The sequence below is a fragment of the Labrus bergylta genome, chromosome 5, assembly GCF_963930695.1.
Source record: "Labrus bergylta chromosome 5, fLabBer1.1, whole genome shotgun sequence".
Classification (NCBI taxonomy): domain Eukaryota; kingdom Metazoa; phylum Chordata; class Actinopteri; order Labriformes; family Labridae; genus Labrus; species Labrus bergylta.
In genome coordinates this window covers 26509158-26529118 of record NC_089199.1, presented here as the reverse complement: position 1 = coordinate 26529118, position 19961 = coordinate 26509158, and the positions used below count along the sequence as shown (strand labels likewise).

At 39.8% G+C, this 19961-nt stretch overlaps 1 protein-coding gene and 1 long non-coding RNA gene across 5 annotated transcripts in view; one reads left to right on the top strand and one right to left on the bottom strand.

Annotated features, from left to right (window-relative positions):
* Positions 1 to 13319, top strand: part of klhdc8a (kelch domain containing 8A) — a 41194-nt gene extending 27875 nt beyond the window's left edge. For all 4 annotated transcript variants that reach the window (XM_065955331.1, XM_020632689.3, XM_065955330.1 and 1 more), the window contains 3 exons: positions 6009 to 6110; positions 7105 to 7253; positions 11594 to 13319. In XM_065955331.1, the coding sequence (XP_065811403.1) occupies positions 6009 to 6110; positions 7105 to 7253; positions 11594 to 11647 (305 nt within the window). In that variant the 3' untranslated portion in view covers positions 11648 to 13319. The remainder of the gene's footprint in view (positions 1 to 6008; positions 6111 to 7104; positions 7254 to 11593) is intronic.
* A 1534-nt stretch (positions 13320 to 14853) lies between these two features.
* Positions 14854 to 18918, bottom strand: LOC136179275 (uncharacterized). The gene is made up of 2 exons (XR_010666450.1): positions 15582 to 18918; positions 14854 to 15321 (listed from the first exon to the last, which is right to left on the bottom strand). It is a non-coding gene; the product is annotated as an uncharacterized lncRNA (long non-coding RNA).
* Between the last annotated feature and the right edge of the window lie 1043 nt (positions 18919 to 19961).

Below are 19961 nucleotides of genomic sequence, written 5' to 3'. Positions count from 1 at the left end.
CAGGCTGGCTCAATAGTGTATTATCGCATCACACAATGTTTATTAATTTAGCGAATTTGTTTGTGAATAATTCGATGTAGGTACCAGTGCAGCTGCTATTGTTTCCATCTGAACACGAGGTGGGGTGAGGTGATTCACGTGCGGTGATGCTCAGCGGTTGTCTTGTTAATATCGCTGCAGTTACTGTGACAGCCTTAAAACCACATGGCCTTTAGAGGCTACCACAGCATCGCTAACTTAAACAGACCCAGGCTCCGTTCATGCTCAAGCTCCAGGCATTGATAAAGCTGATATTATCTCCTCTACCAAATAGGCCCCGATGGCCCCCACAACCTAAACGTGACGGGAGACAAGATCCAACACATCAATAAGGTTCATAAAGGGAGAACCTCCTTGGCGTGTTTAAAAAGTTAGACCACAACATTTTAGGAAGGCTCAACTGTTAGCACCAGTGTCCCCTCATCCATACGAGCTGTCATCACCAATCATACCCACCCACAGAACTTCTTTGTGCTATCGCATCCTGTAAAAAAAGAAAAGAAACTATTCTTGGTGCCATCCTGGGCAGAGCCGTCTAGATCGAGAGCACAAGAAAGTTCAAAAGAGAAACAAGTTTGTTTGTTTTTTTTTGCCATTTTGTTGAGTTCAGGTAGATGCAAACTCCATACTTAGCAGAATACTAAAATGAAAATAAATGGTTTTGTAATATAACAAATAATGAGAAATTCAATTTTAATTGCTGGCTTATTAATGCGCTCACACAACATTAACTTTCAGCCCACTTACAGAAACCTAGGACTCTATGATAATCAAAAATCATCTCTATTATACTAGAAGAATATACATTTAAATTAAAATGATTAATGAAAACACATTTCTTGTCAATGAGCACACACACTCCATTATACACTGCTTAATACAATACCTGTCGTCTTCCTGTCGGGCCCAAACAACTTCCAACAACAAGATTCAGGACACTCAGTGTAGCCTGAGAGGAAGAAACCTAGCTAAGAAATGTCCATGTTTATTTCTGCTCATAAAGGTTCATTTGTTAGTGCACAGTCATAACCAAAGGCAACTCAGATGTGCATTTATTTTTAATAATTCTTCTATTCTCTCATCTGGAAAGTGGAAATTACCTGCTTGCCTACTAAGGCAGAAAAAGTATCCATGTGTAAAATATGCTTCTCAATGCACTTTTAAAAAAATCTGTTGTGATACATTTTCCTTATTTCTTTGGTTTTTCCAAATAATGTCAAGTCAAGTTTATTTATATCACATTTCAGCAACAAGGCAATCCAAAGAGCTTCACACAAGACATCAAAAGCATCAAGCCAGAGAAAAACAAATTTAAAATGTTTAAATCACTAAAGCAGATCTTTAACAATCACAGAGAAGATTTAATATGAAAATATGAAATAAAAGTAAAATAGAATGATCCAAAAGAAATACACAAATATGACAATGGAAGAAAAAATACAAATATATAAATAGGCTTAGATTTGTAATGTTGATGTTCTCTGCTCTGCGTTCCTTTCCAAGTTAAATTGCTCTGAAGTCACTGACTACAGTCTTACCTTCCCGATGGACACAGATTCACCTGCTGGTCTCGCCTAATTGAGATTGATTTGGGCTCACAGTTTGCTCCATCTGTGTTCAGGTGGTGGTGAAATCCAGCCACAGTCGTTCAACATCAGTTCAACATCACACCAGTTTGTTGGTGAAAAGACTTGTTGGGAAAATGTAAGCTTGCACACCAGAATCTTGAGTTCTCGATTCACGTCTAGACCTTTGACTCCTGTCGCTTCTTAGTGCCGGGAACTATTCGGCCAGGCCAAATAATTTAATATTATTCAGGTGAACTGTGCCTTTAAAATCTCTGAAATATGAATTCAACTGTTCTGGCTGCATTTAAAGAAGAAACACTTACATCAGAAACGTCTCTGAAGCATGTAGACCAAGACAGCAATATAAAAACAACACAGATGATGCAGCCCCCCCCCCCCCCCCCCCCCCCCGAGGCCAACTAACAACAAACATACCCTCAAGTTGTCTGTATTTGATTTATGTCCTGTCTGAGATCCAAAGAACTTCAAAGAGGATGAAATCAAGCAGAAATGACAATAGAAAAAAAATTGTTCGTGACTGTTTGCTGATATGAATTTATAATAAATGTCCTGAGATGATGGTCGCATTTTGTTGAAAAGGTTCATTTGTGTGGCACTAATGTGCTCATAGCGATCACACGTTACATACCGACTACCCATCAAAGGCTGAGAACCAATCACCATTTCTAATTTTAATCAGGATGGACAATTACAGAGGAGAGCTGTGGACCAAATGACTCCCACACAAACTACAAAGGCCAGTCTTCAGTGAATCTCCCGCCTTCTATTGTCACTCTCTCTCTCTCTCTCTGTCTATATTATCCCTCAATGTATTCCCCCTCTCTTTCGCCATCTCTTTATTCTTCTCCTCCATCTCCCTCTAGAGAAGAATAATGCACGCTGGTGTTGTTTTTTTTCTGCATCCTACAAAGACAGTCTTGGCTCAAAGACTTGTGTAATCCCCTCCAAAGCAAATAGGAATAAGGTCTGCAGTTGAAACTCAGAGGAAGCCTCGGAGGATGGGACAATAAGTCTGCGGTGTGATGTGTAGACACAACTGTAATTTAAGGAGGTAAATCCTGCCTGAAACACAGTAAGCACTGTTCAGGAAAAAAAAAAAGTGTTTCAGTGTTCTGCACCCACTTTGTTTGCATTTTATTTTCAAAGAACTAAACTTCATCACAGCATAACCACATGTCTGGTAGGGAGTTATTTATGGGAGAAACTATAAAGGTTAGGAAATCAGATTAACTCTAGTTTAAATGTTATGTATCAACAGCAAACACTCTAACTCAACAATTCTAACTCATCAGCCGGTGACAGCCTCAATTGACCAGGACATGTCTTCTTAAAACGGGGTGACAGTTTCATTTTGAATGTGTTCTTTTGCTTTTCTTTGTTTGCAAGTTTAAATACACCTAGGAGAATGCAACCATGCTGGCAGCTCCGTGAAGCTTTAGGCACAGCCTTGAGCTAAATACTATCGTCAGCATGCTAATATGCTCACAATGCCATTGGGAACCTGCTGATGCTTGGCAGGTGTAATGTTTACTATGTTCCCCAAAACAGTGTTGTCATGCTTACATGTATTAATTAGACCAAACAATCCAGCCAGGGATGAAGAGTAAATGATTATTATTGCAGATCTTTGGTAATAAACCAAAGAACTTGGAGACTTTTCAGTTCTGACTTGATCATGGCACTGGATGAAAACTCAGGGGTTCATCACACTTTAGTCTTTCTTGTCTTTCTTTTTTTCTTTTTTTACAATTCAGCATCAGATACATGTATACATGTTTTCCAAATCGCCGTGCAATCCAGCCATAGCTGATCCATCCATTTGTATCTTGCATGATAGCATGATATAATAAATATATCTTTCCAATAGTTAAGATATTTAGTCCAAACCAAGGTGGTGGACTAACACGGAAAAGCTGAAATTGCTGTTCTTATCCTCCTTACACATATCCCACTTATAGCCACACCATTAGATCACAGCAGGTTCAACCACTCATGTTTGGTGTTTTATTAAGATCAGTTGTGTAAGTAGGGCAGCTGCAGTTGTTGATCAGTTGGTAGAGTTGGTCACCTATCAACCTGAAGGTTGGGGGTTTGATCCCCAGCTCCTGCAGCCACATGTCTGATGTGTCCTTGGGCAAGACACTTTACCCCAAATTGCTCGCCCTGCTTCGTCTGCGGTGTATGAATGGGATTAGTTACTTCTGATGGTCACTACATAGCCATCTCTCTGCCATCAGTGTGTGAATGGGTAGGTATGACATGTGGTGTAAAGCATACATAATATACAAGCTCAGGTCTATTTTGGTTGTGGCTGTGCTTAAATCATCTAAAAATACTGGTTTGCCAATTTGCATAAGCTGTGGTGAGAATGACATGATGGGAATTGATGCAAAATGTCAGACTGTTGGCATATCTTGAATGTCACATGATCACATTGCTGTGCAGAAATCCTTTTGGCTGTGAATATAAAATGATATTGTACAAAAGGTTGCCAGTACATCTAAATATTTAGATATATTTATAGTGCTCCCCAGATGTATGTGTCACACCAGTGTGAAACATCTGACAGGACATTTCCTTCTCTGGTAGGAGAGCACAGCAGAGTGCACAGCCAGCTGTGATCTCTACTCTGTCCTCTTCTGTGTAATTCAAACAGGCTGGAAATGAAAACACAGCTCTTCATTACACACTGCTGCAACATCCAGGAAGGCTCACCATCTGGCTACTTATCTTTCTTTCATTCTGTCTGCCTCTCTGTGTTTGTCTCAGCCTTGTTGTCTCTGCCTCTTGTTTAAGGAAAAACACTGGGAATAAATGAGTTAGAGATGGGGAACGCAGTGGCGATGGGAACGGGAACACAGAGAGAGGGAATGAAAAGAAAGTAATAAGAAGGAAAATGAGGAAGAGAGCAGACATAGAAGACAAAAATGGAAAAAGATAAAGAAAAAGAAGGATCGAGCAGAAAAGAAACAGAGGCAGGTTAGATAGATACTGTAAAGAAGCGAGACCTTTCTTGTTCTTACTCTATCTTTGTTTCAACCTCTCTCCCCCTCTAATGAAGTTATGTTTCTTCGGCTGTCATGAGGCCCCCTGCTTTGACTTTAAAAAAAACTCAAAACCTAAAATAACACAAAAACTTCTGCAGAGGGGGAAGAGAAATGTTCTTAAGATTTAAATGTGGGGTTTTTTTTCTGAGGAGTTCCTCAGCTATTAGTGAGCAGACAAGCGTGGAAAACTGTCACTTTATCAGTGTTTGCTGTCATGTTATTAGGGAGATTAGATTCTAATTATAATACCTTCCACACATGCGGCTAGACAGATTTTTTTTTTTAATTTCATTTCTGATACTGTGGGAATAGCAGGTGCTAATGGCTGCAGCAGTGTGTGTCTGGGTTCAGCTCCCTGTAGTGGGGCTTTTATATTGGCGGTAACAGTATTACTGTTCAGGGAACATGTCAACACCTCAGCACTAGACACCACGTCTGGTTGGACGGGTTATCAGAGCAGAGAGGTGGGATCTGAAGGTTCAACTTTATTATTGCACAATGATGTGTGTTTAAAAGAATGAATCTTAGAAAAAGCACAAAACTGGAAATTGTGGAAACATTTGTAGTTTCTGAATCGGGTCTTCTTCTGGAAGAACTACACTTCAAACACTGTCTCCGCTGAATGTGCTTTTCCCAGGTTTCAAGTAATAAAATGTCATTTTCCTTTTTTTCATCTGCATTTGTGTCTTCACTGCACCCCCTAATCCTCAACAAAACATATCTTTAGGCAGCATAGGAAAGTGGGAAAATAATACTGTAAAGACTCAAATCTACCTAGAATATAAGTTTAAAGTCCAACCTAGGATTGATTCTGTTTATGTTAACAAACGTTGTCCAACTTTAGAGGTCAAAGTGGCATCTCAGACCTCGGATCTACTCATTTAAATACGAGCCAAAATTCAAAAAGTTTGAAAATGATGAGCCGACAAGTTTACAACAGAAGTGCTTTCTCTTCCTGGTGGTAGTCTGACCCCTTACTCCAACTTTCCTGTCCCCTCTCTATCTTTATTTGTAGTCTGGATGTGTTATAACCTTAGTCTGTCCTTGCCGTGTGTGTCTGGGAGTAGGTGTGTGTGTGTGTGTGTGTGTGTGTGTGTGTGTGTGTGTGTGTGTGTGTCTGTGTGTAAATACACTGTACATGTCCTGGCTTCAGGTGGTTTGTGGGGGACCTGTGTGTTCAGGTCACACTCTGAAAACAAGCTCAGCAACATCATGTCCGGCCAGAGGAAGACAACAGTGCCACTAACCTCACCTTCAGCCTGTGCACAAGCAAACACACATCTGCTCCCTTCAAACCTTGTTTCTTCTTCTTCTTCTTCTTTTTCTTCTGTAGCAACATGGTTGAAGTCAGAGGAGACGGTGCCCATGAAAACTAAGCGAGCCGACTTTGCCGCAGCTTACCTGCGTGGCAGAATGGTAGTAGCAGGAGGACTGGGTAAGAGTGACACGTTCAAAACTAAACATTTTGTTTGCACATTGTATTTTGTTTGTGAATGAATTTTGCTGTATCCATTACAGTTTTTCTCAGTCGCTTTGGTACATGTCTCAGATCAGAATTGGAATTCTCAAAACTACTTGTTCACTCTTCACATCATTGTGTCACTTGTGCACATCAAAAAAGCAGTTTCTCATTTCTCTGAACAAGTTGCAAACGCTTTGGTACATCCATGCACGTGATTATGTACAATTCTCTGCTGTTTCCTACATTATCAATTGCTTATGTCACGTTGATCAAAATGTATTATAATGGGTCTCTGTTGAATAGTCTCACCCCCCCACAACATTTAGGCATTAGTTCATCGCATAAGTCTTTACATGCAAAATGGTTGAACAAGTTGTCATAATATGTCAAGCATATTTCTATACATTTCCTTTAGACTTTTATTCTAAATCTGTCCTGAATTGGTAAATTGCTCCCAGGTGAATCTTGACTTTCTCTAACAAAGGGAAATGTGTGAAGCATTAGATCAAGCAATGATTAACCAGTTTTCTGAAATAGCTCAAAGGTGCATCTCATGAACCATCAACTGGCAAGTATATGTGTGTGTGTGTGTGTGTGTGTGTGTGTGTGTGTGTGTGTGTGTGTGTGTGTGTGTGTGTGTGTGTGTGTGTGTGTGTGTGTGTGTATATATATATATATAGCCGGAGCACAACACAATGTTACAATGTCTGACAATGGAAGGAGGAGGTCAGATTGGAGATGACTTGCCAAAGTACGTGATAGTTTGGGACAGTGTCCGTTTCCATCGCTCCAACATCATCAGGCAATGGTTTGCGACACACAACAGGATGCTGATGGAGTTCCTCTCCCCCTACTCCCCATTCCTTAACCCAATTGAGGAATTTTTCTCAGCATGGAGATGGAAAGTATATGATCGCCAGCCACATAAACTCACCGCTTGTATGTGTTTTTTTTTTTTTTTTTTAAGGTCATGAGCCCTCAGCACTGGACACAGTGGACGCCTTTCATCCACAGAAGAAGAAGTGGGAGAGGTTGGCTCCCATGAACTTTCCTCGATGCTCCACCACCTACATCATCATCAGAGACCGCCTCCTGGTGGTGGGAGGAGTCAACCAGGTACACATCAACTCATACCTAAACATCTGTTTGTATCCAGTGTAGAAAGTCTCACCAATGACTGACTGGCTGACTGACTGACTGACTGACTGACTGACTGGCTCACTGCATGATTTATTGTGAGAAAACATCTGTTCAAATCTGACCCATCCTTGCACAATGAAATTATTTGACAGTTGGTTTTACTTTCTAGTTATGAACAGTATCACGCTGAAATATGTTCTGTTAAAAATTATAACAACAACTAGACTAGTGTGAATATACTATGGTAACTATTCTTCTAAATGATATGTTAAAAAATGATCATCGCTGTAATTTTGAATTGTCACTCATGGTAAATGGACTCACTGTATATAGCACTTTTCTAGTCTTCAGACTAGAGGGGCAGGGTGCTGTGTTGTCAGAGACAATAGCTCGAAGTAGGGTCTCCCAAGGCACTTTTGTCCAATTAGAGAGACCATTTGTTGACCTCACCAAGACTCTCTCTAAAAGCAGCTGCAGCACAGGGACACTGGTGTGCCTTTTCAAAAGCAAACCTGGAGAAGGAGAGCTTTTTTTTGAAAGTGTCTGGTGATGAGGTTTGGAGCTGTGAGGCGTAGTAAGGCACAGCCCAAAATGAAACACAAGGATCCACTGGCCTGTTGACCCAATATTTATAGGGATTACAGGCATTGGGATTGGAATTATTGCAGTAGTAGTAATAGAAGTAGATGTAGAAGTAGTAGATTGATTTATGAAATAAATTGCAGCAAAAAAATAATTTACCCCCACAAAATGCTTAGAAGTAATAGTGTTTTGTAAGCTGAGCTCGTTTGAAACCTGGAAAGAGGCTAGACTGTCCTTGTTTTGGACTTGCGCAGGCTGTGAGGTGAAAGACAGATGTTGGAGAAACTGACAAGTTTGTGCATGAACTTGAGATCTCTCTTTAGCAGAAAAGTGATGTCTCTAGACAGCTGTGAGTCACTGAGAGGAAATCTCTGACTGAACAGCAGATGGAAGTATCCACTCATCTTAAGCTTCTCTTTGCGCGGTCATGGAAAGGATGCTGATTAAGGACTCTGCAGGGGGAAGTGGGCAAGGCAGAAGAAACCTCAAGGGGGGCGGCTGAATGACAAACCTGATTTCAACCTGATCAGACCCTACATAAGCTATAAAAACACCACATTTTAACATATGTTGATTCAAACGTATACGTGGGAATAGATCGCCTTACTCCAGAGATTGAATTTGTGATCATTTTTTCAGCCGTCTGTCTCAGGCACTGGGGCTCTAAAATGGCAGATGGGGTGGTGGTTCCCATGTTTGATGGGGATTCGGAGGGTTTGCTTCAATTTTTGGTGTGTCACACTGCTCAGCCTCCCTGGGAAGGCATATGCCACGTTGCTGTGATAGGATAGGATAATACTTTATTGATCCCAAGAGGGGAAATTCAGGCGTTACGGCAGCACAGACAAGAAAGCTCAAAATATACATTAAACAGAATAGATAAGATAAATAAAAATACAAATAAAAATAAAAACAGGGGGTATATACAGCACAAAATGAATGATGAAGTTAACAGGGGGGAATTGAGAATTGAGACAGTATTTGCAGAGAATGACAAGATAAAGTGACAAGTGATTAAAGTGACTTGGTATGATAAATAGCAGCAAGTAATGTAAAACAGCAGAGAAGAGAGACAGTGTTGTACCACAGTAATGCAGAGTGCAGTTATATAATATAATGTAGTGCAATATGAACAATATAGTGTAATATAATGAAATGTTATATAATATAGACTAGTATAATAATATAATAAAATATATAGAATGTACAGTATATATGTATATATATATTGATGCTAAATAATAATAATAATACAGTATGATAATACAATGTTAGTAATGATAATAATGAAGCAGGTCATGTGGGTAGTGTTTTATGGGGGTGATGTTTGGTTTTGGTTTTGGTTTTGGTTTTGGTGATGGAGGCTCTGATGGTTTTCGAACCTCAGGTCCAATAGGAGCAAAGAGAGTAAAGGGTGCCTTAGCCGTCTGGTCCTTATGTAACCAAAGTGAGAAGATGTTCAACACATTCTCAGAGGGTGTTGGGCTCTGCCAACTGGATTTGTGATGCAGGCGTTGTACCACACCTTTGAGAGGAAGATTAAGCTGAGCGTGAAGGCAAAAGGTTTTGATTGACTCTTTAATTCGTGTTGAAAACATCGTCTTTATTCAGGGCTTTTTGAGAAGAGACCAAAATATTAAACCTCTTTACTCTCACAATAAAAGCAACCTGCTAAGGTGGTTTGGGAATCTAATCAGAATGCCTTCTCAACACTCTCTTATGAACTTTTCCTGGCCTTCTTAACAGGAGATTTGATACTTTATCTGGCTTGGGACTGTATACAGATTCCTCCCTCTCTTAGCACCACCATGCTGGCACTGGTTTATGTTTGAATCCAGCTGAAGCCGCATTTCATCCTGCCAAGCTCTGCCCTATCCTAGAGGCGAAAGATGTGGAAAGCGATGTAACTTTGGTTGCCAGTTTGTTTTTTTAGGCCCTGATCTTTAGCTTTCTCATGAGTTAACTTGCAGGTTCTGAGTTTAATCCTCTTACTATTCATAAACTTTCCAGACCTCTAGGAAGCAACGTATCTTTATTCACAGATTCTACATAAAAATGTCGAATTTATACACAGGGGTCTTGATTTTTAGCATTGGAAGTGTTGTGGTTTCTGTTTGTTGTACATTTGTAGTCTGAGCTGTATTGACCAGTTATGTTTCAGCAGGCTTTGTTGTATGCAGGAGAAAGAGTCCATGTGGACAGAAGAAAAACAGGTGGAACATTATCCACATGACCAGCTCCCATCAACAGTATTCTGTCTCTCTAAACAGATATCTGCGTAAAAGTGCTGCCAACAACACATTGTGGATCAAACTTGTGCAACAAATCTGCCGTGAAAACCAATCAGTGTTAAGATTCCCCGACCGCCAGAAATTCATCAGAATGATCGATCCGACCTCAAATCAACAAACACACATTTTAAAAGTTGTTTTCTTCTCCTCTTGAGGAAAGACCCGACGGAGCTTACATATCGACTTTTTACATTTTTAAAAATCAGTCTCTTTTTGGGGCTCAGACCACTGAAGTGAGCCAGAGTGAAGTCGCTGCGTAACTTTTTATTCTACTGTTGAACTGAAACTCAAAAGAGGAACAGGCCCTACTCAGTAGTATGGACCAAGAAATGACAGCGTTTAAGATCTGCCATCTGAACATGACACGGGAAAGATAAACGCCAGACCCCGGTTTCACAGGAATCACCCAAAAATTTAGAATCAGTCTCCAGAGGCATTATTATATTCAGACGATGACAGGTGATGATTGCTGAAGTGTTCCCCGATGAGTAGCAACACATTTGCCTTCAAGACAATCTAACTTTTTTTTTAACATCCGGAGCCTCTTTGTGCATTTTCATCTTTTTGTCATGATTCATGGCGGCGGCTGTGGCTCAGTTGGTAGAGTCGGTCGTCTCTCAACCAGAAGATTGGGGGTTTGATCCCCAGGTCCTGCAGCCACATGTCCGATGTGTCCTTGGGCAAGTCACCTAACCACAAGTGAATGTGTATGAATGTGATTAGTTACTTCTGGTGGACTCTGCGGAGTAAAATCGCTTAGAGTAGTCCGAAGACTAGAAACCACTATACAAGCTCAAGTCCATTTAGCATTCAGTTCAAAGGTCCAGCTTATCCCAGGGTCTGCATCTCTACTTTAACTATAATCTTATCTTTATTGAATATTGTTTTTAAAGTCTTTTATAACTAAGTAGAAGTATCAAATATATCCACTCATTTAGAACAGTATTATAACTTTTATAAGGAATCATGTAAGCTGTGATGTGTCCTGATAAGAAGTTTGAACCAGAAGTGAACTCAGAGAGTCTGGTCTACACAATATGCAAATTAATGCAATCACTTTAAATGTCTGGATGAATTGTTTGTGAGTCTGATACACTATTATTAAGACACCAGAGTACTCAATCTGGTCTTCATAATGACTCGTTCATGAGTTGGATCAACAATAATTGCTTGTTTGTGAGTCAGTTCTGGTCCAAATTTTTAATGAGTTCTTCTCTGGCCCGTGCTTCACCTTTCCATCAAGTTTAATGAAAATTAGGCACGCAGATTTGTTTTTTTCTTTGTGTTTGTGTGGTACTGCTGACAAACAAACAACAGCACCATACATAACCTGTCTGTGAGCTGTAATAAACACCTCCTCCAATCAGCCCCCTAACAGTCTGCGTTCTTTGACGCCAACCTTTGACGGTAAACTCTTCCTTGATTCCTCTCCCTGTCTCTCAGGTCCCCAGCTCAGCCAATGAGATTCTGTACGTAAAGGAAGAAGAGTATCTGTAGCCACACCAACACCAGATGAATGCAGCACATCAGTGATTCCACGTCGTCTTCTGCAAATCCTTCCTGAATCAGACTGTAGAGATGGAGCCTGAGTCCCTGACTTTCTGATGTAATGGAACATGTAACACCGCCCCCTGCTGGGCTTTACTGACACTGAGAGCCACATGTAAGCTCCCAGAAGCACAACGGAGGAGCTGGCTCTTTCTTTATACCAACAATATGTTTCTTGATACTTTTGCTATGTGACAACACTTCTGCGTTGTACGTTGTAGTGCATACACGGAGAAATAACTTTTTTGTAGCCTAAATGTCATGTGGACAGAGAATATGGATGACTTAACTTAATGCATTTATGCAATTTATGTGCGGTTTAATGTCTTAAGTTGTGTGTTTATTTGTATTCAGCTTGCTTAAAAAAATGCATATGTAGATTTAGTGATTTAAACGTAAGATTTTAAATTAATTTAACATGACTGCAATATTTGTGTATTATTTATTACCATTGAAGCTGGGTTATGGAGGTTTGACAAACTGTACTGTTAACAGATATTGCACTTAAGAGATTTACACTGATCGGTGTAACCTTCAATTATTTCATGTATAATTTTTTGTAAAAAATGACACTGAGAATGATGTCCTATCACTCTTCCGCAGTGTGATAGTGAACATCTGTGGGTCTGTTAGGTATGATTTGATTCATGCATACATGTATAGAAAGTGTATAAATGATAACAGGTTGTTTGTGTAAGTCGTTGCCAAACTGCTCTTGTAAACATTTGGATCCAGTTCGACTCTGATGATGAGCACATTTTATTCTTCAAGCAATATACGACTTCTCTTTTTTTTTTCACTCTTTCATTTGTGCAACATGTGCTGTGCTGTATAATCATCAGTTCATAACACCTCACTCAGGTTTTCATTTTTTTGTTTTTTCTTAAGACAGAGAGAGTTGATCGATTGATAATGTCTTAACTGTTAACTGTCTGGCTCTGTCTGTCGTGCACCAGGTGACCAAGCTGTGAAACCATCGTTTTTGTTCCTCTCAGTCATTGATCAGCCCTATCATGTTCTGATATTATTAATATATTAAGTATGTGATTAGTCATAACTAGTGGAATACATTTGATTTGTTGTTTGTGTTACACTTATTTGCCACTAGATGGCAGCAATCACACATCAATCCACTGCAGGCATGTGTTTATACTGATGAGGCAGTTCTTCGAGCTTCTTTTTCTTCTTCAGTGATGTCTGATAAACTGACAGTATTTCAATGTTATTGCATGTTATTTAAATCAGGACTTTTAATTCTTGCATACATTTGTTTTACTTTAAAAAGACAGAAAAAGAAATTCATTTTTTTCTATCTTTGAAAGTTGTACTTTTGTTCATTTCCGTGACTTTAATGAGAACTGCTGTCAGGGGAACATTAGTTTTATTCTCCTTATCTTACACTATCACATTATGCCTACCATAGCACAAGTTTCCTTTTGGATAGGATGCAAGGGTCAACTCAAGATGTTGTGTTTGTACCACTCACTGTACAAACAAAATAAAGCAGTATGCCAACAGACATGTGCAGCCCAGGGTTTAAGCATGTGGTGATCTTGGTTTTAATAAAGCAGTGGTCAGTTTACGTGTGTTATTGTGTTTATAGCTGACTGAATTGATATTACCGTTTGCAGTCTTTTATCAGTACTTTTGGTGATCACTTTAATGTATATTAACAGTTTCAGTGTTTTTTTTTACATCACATTTGAAAAGGACAGTGACTCTGTAGGGAAGATGAGGGCACACAGTGTTAAAGCCTTGACAGAATAAAAAGGTACGAGGTAGGACATCTTGATATTGCGTCTGTGCATCAGTCTTGGCCCTTCTCTGAAGTCCTGAAGAGACTTCACAACAGGACCTCTGATACGCCAAGAGCCAAACCTGGACCAAAAAAAAAAAAACCTTGATTTTGAGTCTCCTGTGTCCTCTATGTGCTACAGTATATTTGTATTGTATTATAAGCAACATTATCTCCATACACACTAACTATAACCAGAATGAGTCTGCATCTGTACACATTTATGCAGTAAGCTGCAGAAATGTATAAAATTAGATAATGTTAATCTAATAAAGCAATAACTGCTGCACTCAAAATGCTTTGGTGATGACTGACATGTATCTTAAGATAATGCTATTTTCTGATTATTTCTGATCTCAACTCACTTCCTCTTTGAGGCTTTTTCTCCTTCCTTTGAGAGATCGTAATTTACTCTATAAATGACTCCCACCCCCATACAAACATACCGACACCAAGTTTAGACGCTGTGTAGTCTAAAAAGGATTTTATTGCATTCGAGTGAGGTTGTCTGAGTGTTTGTGACCGCTCTCTGTGGCCACTCTATTCCTCGCTGTGTTTTTTTCCACATTAACTCGGTCCTAGTAATGGCCCTGGACAGCAGCAGAGAGTTGCAGAGCCAGGGGACAGTTATGGACTGAAAAACTCAACATTAAAGTAAAAAATAAAAAATAAAGATCTTCACTACTACACAACTTTTCTGTGTTAGAAAGTAGTAAATGCAAAGAGAAAGGTATTTTATGACAAATTGAGGTTTCTCATCCTCATGCATTGCATTCACATTCAGACTGTAATTTTTGTATCTAAGGTTACTTATCCAAAAGTATAAAGATTTAAGTTGACGCTCGCAGTTTTAATTAATTCTTATACTTTGAAGAAAAAACGTTTAATTCGAATCTATATTTGTAGTGAATATCAGCTAGTTTTTTAATCTTGAGGAAAAAGCTTTTTGTTACATTTCTTGGATGATACATTCTTGACGTGTTTTTTTGGGGGGGGGGGGGCTATTTGTGACCTTTATGTAGAAATAGGACAGTGGATAGAGTCAGAAATCAGGGAGAGAGTGGGGAATGACATGCAGGAAAGGTGACCCAAGCTGGACTGGAACCTGGGCTGCCCGTCTGGAGGACTGCAGTCTCCGCACATGATGCACCAACCACCCCACCACCAGTAACCCATTCTTGACATTTTAAGTTACACATTTTTCTATGTTTTCTTGGAGCGTTACACTGCACCTGTATGCATGACTGTTGGTTTGACAGAGCACACAGGGCGTCTTGAATCATCCATACAGCTCAATATGCAGAATTATGGGACATACAATTTGGGCTTTACAGTAAAAACAGAAAAACGAAATGAAATAAAAAATACACGTTTCGTTTTTATTTAGAATACAAGCTACAATATATCAATAGGTAACGTGTTGTATCGCTCTGATGATGCCAACCAGCAGACTAGAATTGAGTTGTTCGCACACATGGACTCCTGAGACATTTCAATAAAATGACAGGAGAGCCTTGCCCCCTGAAATCTGTGTTTCTTATTTATATGTCCTTTTATATCGAGCAGGGGAGAGGGAGGTTTTCTTAGGAGGCAAGACCTGACTTAAAAAAAGACACTGCGAAAAACCAAGCTGGCCAACGAAGGGACAATGGGACTCCAACACTTTTATGACTATTTTTTGCCTTTATAGCCGTGCTATGCATTATTGGACATATTCACAAATGAGTGGAACAGAAGACTCATGCTGTGGTCAAGCTGCAACCTCCGATGAAGCAAATGTGGACTGCAGTTCCTCGAGTGTCCACTGGGAGATGGCTGTAAAAGAGCCCTGGAAGTCAAATATACACTCATTCAAAAAAAGGTCATATTTACAGCAAAAATCAACATGTTTTCAGCTTGGATCAAGAAAAGAACTCGGCCTGCATTGCACATCTCGTGATCAGAACACGCTGTACGGGTTGTGAAGTTATTTTATAACTCAGCCATTTTAGTTTTATGAAGTATAAGAGTTATTCATATTAGGCGATGTGACTGATCTAAATGACAGGTGGGTATTTTGTAGTCATTTGTGAGGGGTCCTAAACTCACCTTAGCTCCACCTCTTTGCATTTTATTTGTTTGACTGAAACATAGTCTGAGACAACATTTCCAATATGGTGATTTCGTTGAAGTCTGCAAAAAAAAAAAAAAAAAAAAAGCATGTCAAGTCAGTGAGATTACGTCCATGTGTATACAGTCTATGGCGGTGGTTCAACATTTTTTTCTGTTTGACAAAAAGTCTACAGATAAGTACAAGCACATGCAAAAAAAAAAACACATCTTTAATCTTTAAATCAATCTCCGGTTGAGTTCATTTCAGAGATCGTTATAATGTTGCCATGCTTTCTTTATCAGCACAACATTTAAATTGACATAAAACTTGCAGGAATTACACAGATCATGAGTCACCTGCGTCAAGTGGCATTACAGGAAACCACTATTTTTAATCGTAACACTATACTGAATACTCTGTCAGAGGTTAGCAGTGTCTGGCTAACAGGCTAACACATGCACAGTGTGATGCTTCATAAGGCCGGTCATTCTATAACACTACTGTCTAACCTGAACTAAACTATTCTTGACTTCCTATTCCACTTTTTCTTTCTTTCCATGATGTGGTTTAGATGTCTGCTGTGTTTAATGGGTGAACCATATGCTGCCAGTGAGAAGTTACTCTTCACCCACTCATACAACACACACGCACACAAATACCCACACCGTCCCGCCAGTACACATATAATGACGAGCAGTTAATCGATATGGCTGTGTGTTATAGTCTAACGTCCCACAAGTTGAGTTTTCTGTCATTGACAGCAGGTTGTCCATGCTGCAAAGTTTCTGAATAAGTTACCTTTTCAATCATATATTCTATGTTTGACAGTAATGTCTTTCCACATGGAACATTTGGGCTGTACAAGGGTTATTCATTTTAAGAAGCCTGTAGGGGTCACAGGTCAGAACATCCACTTTTCATCTGTACTATGTGTTTTTGAGGGTTATAATTACAAACAGTAAGTAAAGGTGTTTTTACACATGCACAAAACTCGTGAATTTTTTCAAAATGTGTGGGCTGAGTAACACGCAGGAATCCAAATGGCTACATTTTGGGTACAAGTTGTGGTGAGCAGATGTGTTGTTGCAGCGGTGATAGTCTGGAAAAGCCTGTCAATCAGGGAAAGTACAGGACATATGAGAATAAGCAACTCTTAAAGGTCCCATATTCTGCTTTTTCTGGTTTTATATGCTCTTTAGTGTGTTTTCCAAGTGTCCTGTGCATGTTTAGGAACATCTATGTGCAAAAATTAAAAGTCTGCGGAAATGCGACTTCTCCTACCTCCTCCTGTTAGCTGCAGCATTAGCCACATGTAACGCTCGGTTCTAGCCCCCCTCAATAAAAATCTGTCATTGTCAGTGTGAGATCACTGATCTAAGCCCATTGGCTCGTTGTGGCAAGCCCTGCAGCTCATGTTGAAATTTCCGAGACGCGTGCTGAGCAACTGACCAATAATGACAGAGCGGATCGGCAGACCAATCTAACAGTGTGGGCTCAACAGAGTGCAGCTGACGGACTCAGAGCGTAGAGGGAGCAAGGAGGAGCAGTACATGAAAACGGACACTTTTTTCAGACTTTAGCTATTGTGAACGCACAAAAGTAGATACATAGATTAAATATACGAACCCCAAAAAGGGCATAATATGAGCTCTTTAAGTTCTAGAAATATTCATGAGTGCATGTGTGAAAACAGCTAGAAACAAGGTTTACATTATAAAGGAGATTAAGATAATTTGTAAATAGATGATGATCTCACAGATTTCTGGTTACAAGTGCGACCAGATTATTCTCAGCTTTATATTTTTCATTGGTTTGATAATATTGTCACCAAAGTGCAATTGCTGATTTATGGGAACTTGACAACATCAATATAACCAAGAACAACCCACAACCAGTCAGAGTATCAGGCAGCATCATGTCAGTGTGTGTGTATGCTAAGATTGGGCTGCCATAATCTGCCAGGCAAGCGGCTAATTTATCAACATACTTATTGTCAACTGACCATTATTGGCTGGTAAAGTGTAATCTAATAAACCACACTGGCTGGTGCTTTGTCTTCTTTGTTACTTTCATGTCTCTTACATGCTGTTTTTTTAGTCAAATTTGACCCATATTGACATTTGACGGCAGCAAAAACATCCTGAATGTCATTTGGTGGAGGTTTCATTTATCTCCAGCACTCGACACAGGTTCGGGAAAGCCCCTTGAGCACGCCGCTGTAGTATCCATGCTTTCACCCATTAGTGCGGTTTCTCCTTATTTGTCGCCTCCTCCTCTTCTTTTCTTTTTCCACTGAAAGGGGCTGACAACGCCAGTACCATTTTCAACTTTTTATCAGACTTTATTCCCGTTCAAATCATAACAACAGACTACCCCCGCCTGCTGGCATGGAGAGTTACATCCCTCTGCAATGGTGCAAGCAAAATGTACTTTTTGAGTGTCTTGAAATGAAACATAATGACTAAATAAGATAGTACATTTCATTCAAGACACAGTACATTTTCTGGCCCCTAAATTTTCAATTTCTAATATCAACAAAAAACTTTCAAGATTTTCATCAACATTGTTCTAAGCAGGGATGACGTGATTGGATGATGTTGGTGCAGCACTCTCACTACCGCTTGTAATTGAGAACGAGGAGAAGAAGTGTCAAATTCAGACTTGTTCAAGTTTTCTGCTCCTCAGCTGTGTGTAGGAAGACGGCAGTAGAAGAAGGGAGAAAGAGACCAGGGGAGTGTGTTTGGTGGACAGCCATTCATCCTGAGCTGAGGGAAGGTTTCCAAATCTCCCCCCGACATTCTTCTACCCTCAAAGAAGCCCTGGGACAGAAGTGGCCCAAAAACTGGCACAGACCGCCCGGCCGTTGCCAGGGACATCCACTCGGCTGAGACGTTGCCGGGGCCCAGCACTGTTTTGTCTTCCGTTCTCACCTCACTTCCTGGTTTGGAAAAGGAGACAGGAGGATCATTAACCATAAGGAACCCATACTACATTGTACGTCCACACATCCACAGACTATAGGACAGGCTTACACACATCAACACAGTTAAGTACATTTCTCAAAGACACAGGTTTTCTTCTATCTCCAATCCAGTGATGTCATCAGTTAGAGTCCTTTTTTCTGAATTTCAATTTCAGCTTTATTTCTGGAAAATGTTGGTAGTCACACTTTTCTGTGTCTAACTTATTTAACATTGCTCAGAACAAAAATCTGTGATTGATGAAGTTGTGTGATGCAGAGAGAACGCGCATTAGTATGTTACTGAACTAACCGTCAGGATAATATGAGGTGTACTATACAGTGTGTACTGTTTGAGTATGTAGTGGGCTGCATGTATGTGGTTTTAGACACAGCCTTACACTTACCTCTTATTGAGTTTGGTAAAGGAATCATCTCAGTGCAGGCACAGGTGTGTGTGTCTAATACTGATTAAGACAAGGTGTAGGAAGCTTATATATTCATCCTTGTGTTCCAGCACTCTGACTCATTACCTCACCATCAGAGGTAATGAGAGGTCATTCAGTGTTTTGCTCAGTGTGTAGGGATTTTAAATCCGCAGAAGCAACACAAGAACCTGTCTTCATGATCTGCTCAGCATTTCCTATAGTTTAACTCAGAATGTAGTTTTTCAGTGCTATGTATATACAGTATGTCTTTGCTAAACCAGCATTGCGTGGTTCTCTTTCATGGCTGGCCTGGTGGCAATTTTGTTTTGGTTTTGAATAGTTTCGATTGTTTCCCTGTGTAGTCAGTTGCTCGGCAGCATTGGTTATTAAAATTAGGGAGCTAGCTTGTTTGAAGCTTGTTACAGTTTTGGTTTTCCCCGGTCTTGTCCAACCACTTAAGTTTTAGTGGTTATCTTTCTGGGAGAACTTATAGACAGCTCAGATCCTCGACTGAGTCCCTCTCCTCTTTGCTCATTTCCACTACAGGTTTAGCTTATCAAGCTAATGTAGTGCTACAACACAACTTAAGCTGAACTAATAGTGAGCTTGTCAACTGTGGATGTTTGTCTACGAGAAGTGTACAGCATGCTTTGTGAACAGTTTAGGCTTTTCATGATTGTTTGAATAACTGTTGTCAGCAACTGGTAGTTAGGAGGCAAACATTAAAATTAAACACATCTAATTTGTAGAAAAAAGTTTAGGCCACCTAAGAATGACATTTGGCAATAGAAATACTCAGCGAACCTTAAGAAACATTTCTAAAAAACATCCAGACTTTTTCCTCAGATCCAGGATTGTCCACAGTATGTTTTAGTTTGCTCCAGGTTTTATATGAAACCAAGCTAGTGTAGATTACATCAAGTTCTCTTGCAACACTCCTAATGTATTTTGCTCGTGTTTTTAGGCCAATTGCTCTAGAGGTGTTCATT